The sequence below is a fragment of the Spodoptera frugiperda genome, chromosome 6, assembly GCF_023101765.2.
Source record: "Spodoptera frugiperda isolate SF20-4 chromosome 6, AGI-APGP_CSIRO_Sfru_2.0, whole genome shotgun sequence".
Classification (NCBI taxonomy): Eukaryota; Metazoa; Arthropoda; class Insecta; order Lepidoptera; family Noctuidae; genus Spodoptera; species Spodoptera frugiperda.
In genome coordinates this window covers 2,633,470-2,639,762 of record NC_064217.1, presented here as the reverse complement: position 1 = coordinate 2,639,762, position 6,293 = coordinate 2,633,470, and the positions used below count along the sequence as shown (strand labels likewise).

The 6,293-nt window shown below is 33.8% G+C and overlaps 1 protein-coding gene across 1 annotated transcript in view; it reads right to left on the bottom strand.

The window, feature by feature from the left end:
- Window positions 1-624: 624 nt before the first annotated feature.
- The window catches only part of LOC118267788 (connectin-like), a 50,594-nt gene continuing 44,925 nt past the window's right edge, over window positions 625-6,293 (bottom strand). Inside the window, exons 2-3 of the mRNA XM_035581977.2 lie at window positions 5,000-6,072; window positions 625-3,643 (exon numbers count right to left, since the gene is read on the bottom strand). Coding sequence (XP_035437870.1) covers window positions 3,192-3,643; window positions 5,000-6,038 — 1,491 coding nt within the window. The 5' untranslated portion in view covers window positions 6,039-6,072 and the 3' untranslated portion in view covers window positions 625-3,191. The remainder of the gene's footprint in view (window positions 3,644-4,999; window positions 6,073-6,293) is intronic.

The following is a 6,293-nucleotide window of genomic DNA, read 5'->3' as shown; positions in this document are numbered from 1 at the left end:
TTAAGTACATATTTACAATAAAAAAATATAAAACATGTTTCAACAAAGAAATAAAACGTCCAATTTGGAAAAGTATCAATTTATTGTTTCCACACTCTGAATAGAAGTTAGATAATTGGTAATGAAGATGTGTTTATTTACATTGTGAAGAAAAAAATGTGTGAAGAAAGCGTAAAATAAATTGTTTATTAATATTTGGTTGAATATTCAGACACTGCTCAGAGCTGTTATCATTAACAAATTGGATAGGAAAGGCGTGGAATAAAAAGACAGTGTTTTAAAAAAAAACCTTTTCTCCTGATTTCTCCTGTGTCGTGGGGGCGTATGATTTGATATGGGTACTTGGGTAGTGGTTGAATATTCGACCATAAATGTTTAATTAAATCTTTGGTATGTTATTCATAAAAGTAGATCTATTTATTTTGTAGCAAAAGGTCCATTTTATATAATTTAAATAATTTTCTTACAAGCTTAAAGACAATAGAAAGTAAAATATAAACTAAACTGAAGACTTACTATTTAATATTAAATAATTAGGTACTTCAACTATTTCTAAGTAATTGCTAAGAACTGGTGTAAGTAGCTATTAAATGACTAAGCAAAAAATTGACATACTGCTGTAGCAGTATCACCTAATGTCTTCATTAGTATGGTATGGCATAAATAAATAAATACGTCTTACGATGGCTCAATATACAGTAATTTGTAAATCAATTTAGGCAATTTAGTAATAACGGGTTAATAGCCTATAAAACTGCTTGTTATTTTGATTTTTTAATTAATGTACTGGAGACATGTTAGTCACCAAGTTTAACGTTTTAATTTAGGCTTTAATCAATGTCCAATAGCCCGCATCGACTTATGTATTTAATGTTAAAAAAAACATAATAAATTACTTAACCAAAAATCACAATTCACTCAATGGAGAAAAACTCTAATAGTTTCGAGTCACCAGAAGGACTCTTCACCATGAGCAGCGTATGCAGACGCGGCGACTACGGCGATTTACGTGAGTGAACCGTGATTTTTGGTTAATTTAATATGTCTAATGATACTTATTATAAAAAAGGCATAATAATGCAATAATATATGTTTTTAAAGCAACTGTTTCAGAAAGTTTGAAAAAATCTAAATATCGGAATGGACCTTCTGCCAATATTACAACAATGTAACCCGATAAAATGAATTCAAAACTTCAACAATAAAAAAAGAACTCTTAGGTCTAATACAGTCTTTTGAAAATAAAATGGAAAGAGAAAAAAAAAACTAACGAATCTATTCAGAAATCAAACGTTTCAAAACTATTGACAAAGTTTAGGTTTTAATGGGAATCGCTGAAGAGACACAATTTTCAATCATCGTCTGTGACGAACCGAATTCTATTTCAAGGATTTGCCCAAAGTTGAGGGCTGATTAATTAATTGAAATGTATAAACTTTATTAATTATAATTTCTATTGACATGTCAGGGTTAAACGATTTATTTTTGGATTGATTGGAGTAAATTCCTTGGTTTGAAAACGACAAGAAACAGGTCTCTCAGTTTCACATGTAGACTTTTTTTCTGAACAGTGGATGTAAGACTAAACTCAGTGACATTATTAGATCTATTCCTATAAAAATCTGGCTTGTTGGTTGGGCTTGTTGGTTGTCTGGACCAACAAGCCAGATTTTTATAGGAACTTAGCACAACTGCTAAGTAAGCTTTGGCTTGGACAAAGTATTATTAATTTCTTTTTCAATTTTGTGAAAATACTGGAAGTGTCCAAACCCAAATTCCTAATCTGCGACAGTCTAGCGACTACACAACCAAACAATCAGTATTTAAAACAATATTTATTTTCATTGTCATTGTCTGTTTACTAGACAACAATTTGATATTTATGACTAAAGTAGCAATATATTATTTACTGTTATTAGCTAGGCAACATTTTTTAAATGAGTTCAAGGTCAAATATAATGAAAGTCACTCGTCGATAGCATGAATATCACTCATATTGCTGCCTTTGAACATTTGTTGCCAAGAAACAATATACAGGTCAATGAACTAGCTTTAATATAGACTGATTTTTATATCAATAAAACAGTAAGGTTAGTTACACCACTTAAAACATATTCTTCGTATTAATTTTATGAGTAGTCTCGGTAAAATATAATGAGAAAATAATTAAAAAGAGATGTGATGTAGTGGACAAACGTTATTGAAAGCATTATTTTGATAACCATCACAACCTCAAGCTGCCTCTATGATTATTCACTTATAATAAAAATGTGTCAAATGTTTGAGATAAAATTAAGACCTACACGCTTTAGAAACATGACATAGCAAATAATTATTACGAATTAATTGAAAAAAAAAACTCTTAAAAATATGATCAAATGGTTGAAATTCTAATGAAAATCATGGTAAGTACAAATCAAGACTGCGGTACATCGTCATTGAAATTTCTAGTTTATGTTCAAAATCTTAAGTTACATTTTCATTCACCGCAATTAATGTTCTTTGCCATGCCATTAAAGCGCTCGAGGTTCATATAAAATAAGTATTTAAGTTCACACTGATTCCTTAATGCTACGGTGAAGTGATAAATAATTAAAATTGATTCAAAGCATGCAACATTGTTCTTACACTCTTAACCATACTTAACTGCAATAACAAATACCATTCTTTCATAAATTGTAATAATGTAAAATTCTTAGTATACTGCAAAACTTACTTAGGTCATGAATGTTATGTACAGAGAAAATATGACTTACATGAGTGTATTTTATATACAGCATTAGCTCTTTGGGTCCAAATTCACCTAAATCTATCAATTCCTATACATAGCCTAAGATCTAAGACTTAAAGAAATCAGTGAAAAAGATGATTATACAAGACTAATTTAGTAAAAAAGACCTTACGTATAAGAAAATATGTATTAATATCTAGTACCTATAAACTCAGGTCACGTATATGCATTGCACTTGTATAAGACACGTGAGCAAATATCGCACTCACTAAAGCAAATCAATTCCAATCGACTTCGAAATGGAAAATTAATTACAATTTAAGTTCAAACTATGAATAAAATTCACAATATTCAAGTCTATTTTAATAATAACGTGTGTAATGAATTTAATAATATGAATGAAGCTCAATAATAAATGCATAATGAAAATCACAGAATTATTTACATTTCAATTTGTACGCTACAATATTGCTAGTGCGGTGAGTAGCACGTTCAGTGTTGTTGCTACTAGCATATGGCTTGATGAAGTCTTGTAGTACTTGACCTCGTCTTGGGTGGGTGGTGAAAACGATGCCTCGTAAATTAAACGGTTCGGACAAGGAAGCATCTCCGTTGGTATTTCAAGCAATTTCCTCTTGTACTCAATTTTAGTATCATCATTGTCGGTTTCTTGGTCTTGCATCGCATCGTCGTAATGCTTCTCTTCGAATTCATCTTCTTCATAATCAATCTCCTTTTTGTATGAACCTTGAATAGCTTTTTGTGGCTTTTCTATTTTTAACGTACCTATGTTCGTCTTAGTGTCCATGATGCAGTTGAGGCGGGACAGCGAGGCTTTGACGCGTTTGCTTTTCGTTTCGTTGCGCAGCTTGTGTAACCAGGACAGACGGCAGTCACAGGTCAGCTTATTGCCTGGAGAAAAGAGTCGTGTTATGATATTGATAAAAATAGATTGTTTTTATATAAGGAAAGCGTTTGTAAATGGCGTCTCTAAAATAAAGAATTACTTTAAACAGTGAAAGATGATTAAAAAATAATTTCCTGCTAAGGGTATTTTGATAATCTGGCTTAGAATGAAATTCTATTAACTTTTTGCGGAAGAACCATCCAACAAAACCTGAGTCAGATTAAAATGAACTCTATTATATTCATCACTGAATATTTCTTTGATAAACCAAAACCCGTGTAACAGGAGTAGGTTCATCTCTACAACGAACGAGCTAACAGAACAAAACTACATTAACAGTGGACAAAGGGTATTAAATCATAGAGTGCAATGGCTGGCCAGTTGCAGAAAATATAACATCTAGTCCGCAACAAAATATAGATGCTATTAAATTGTCACAGGGCACTTAAACACAGTATTTCAAGACCTGATTCATTGTAGTTGGAGGTACTACCGTCTCTGGACAGTTTAAGTATGCGGATTGTGGACGGTGTTTTTTGGCCAGTTAGTTTGTTGTAAGTAGATTTTGTTTGAAGATTAATGGGAGTTTGTGGCGCAGTGTATGAGACTGTGCTGTTGTAAGAATGGTTTTTCTATGTTTTAGAGGCAGTTTTGTACAAGAAACCTACAAACCGACTTTTTTTAAATACCAATAATCTCTAAAAAATGTCTTCTACTGAAAATGTAATAAGATTTTATTCAAAGCAATCACTCCTAACGCCTCACCTATAAAATACAAATACATCACGATAACCAAAGAACCGTGTCATAATAGCGTTGGCAACTAATCGTGCGGTTAATTGAACCATTCCGGTTAATTTTCAACGCGGGATATGTTACCCAACGGGTTACTGAAGGAGCATACATCACTGCGGTCCGGTAATTAACCGCTCACACAGATGTTATTAATGATAGTTTTTTTACCGTTTTATGACCCCTCGAAACGGTAGTTTGCATTTTAAATGATATCCTCGCTCAAACGTGTAGCACTGCATTAATTATAATGAGTCCATTATGTAATACACGTTTCACATAAATTATACCTTTATTCATTACATAAGCAATACGTTTCCCTTTTAATGTCAAACAAAATTGTTTCCTGTTTCTAACTTTCCTACAAAGATGTGAGCAGGTCGAGTTGTCACGACGTTCTCATTTGTTCGACTCCTGCCACGGTTCAAAAGCGTTAGCGGAAACAAAGAACAAAATTCGTATTTATCTTAACAAATGTCAGCAGTTACAAAGTACATTGACATTTGTTAGGGATTACAAAACTGAAAGCAAAGACGAATGACGAACAAACTTGTCAAAATTAAACTCACCGTCTAAAGAGATTAACGCATAATTGGACTTCATGTTCTCCAAAACATTTTGCACTGCTTCTTGTTTCAATGTTTCCAAGTTATTGTTCCTCAAATCCAAAATATTCAACTTTTGAATATCATCGAGCACGCCGTCGTCTAATGTCCCCAACTTATTATCGGCCAGCGAAAGTTTTCGCAGCTGAGTCAATCCACCGAAACCCCTCTCGGATATAAATTCTATTTCGTTGCCGTCCAGGTAAAGTTCTTGAAGGCTCCAAAGTTCCGCGAAGGCAAGGTCCCCTATCATCGTTAATTTATTGTTTCTCATATCCAACGTGATCAGATTAGACAGGCCTTGGAAGTTTTCCCTAATGACAACTGTCAACTGATTGTTGTCGAGGTCCAATTTTATGAGATTGTTCAGATGTTTGAAACATCCGTCGTGGAGAACGCTAATTATGTTCTTCGACAGATACAGCCTCTGCAAATTGGGTAGGACGTAGAACACGTCCCGTTTCAATTCAGATATCTGATTTTCCACTAAGCTGACGTTTGACAGCATTATTAGATGGGCGAATGACATCTTTTCCAATTTCGCTATTTTGTTCTTCGGCAGGGTTATTTCCCGGAGCGTGGTGGAGTTGGTGAACGCAAATGATGGTATACTATAGATGTTGGCGTACTGGATGTTGAGGTACTGTAATCGTTCCAGCCTAACGATCACTTTTGCGGGTATGTACGTCAATCCGCCGTCGGCTCTGACGTTGAATGTTAACTTTTCTATTTTTGGTTGTGAATAAAAATTGGACCAGAACGGATCGTCTTCAGCTATCCCGCCGTTGAATACCCAACAATCGGCCTTTGTGGCGGTTTTTATCTTTATACTCTCGCAGTAACAATGAACTTTGGACCCTCGGTCCTGTATATCACAAATATTAACGTAGTGTGAGTAAATCTTGTCGTTCTTCCATCGTCTTTTGTCGTTCTGTCGACTCTCAGTTACATTTATTTCGACTGTAGCGAAGGCAATCATTAGGATCAGATATTTAAGGTCCATCTTTGTTCCCTTTTCACATCAGAGCGATTTTTATCTGTAACAAAAGAGAGAGCATTTAGTGAGAACCTTTTGTTTTCTTTATCCGTATTTTGTACATTAGCGAAGTCGATGATTCGATTCTATGGAAGTCGGATAAGCTGTTATTACGACGTCACTAATTGACACTCGGAACTACAATTATTTAGAGATTTAAGCGCTAACAATACGTGTTTACGACCGTTTGTTGTTATATAGTTGGACCTAATGAGTCTATTT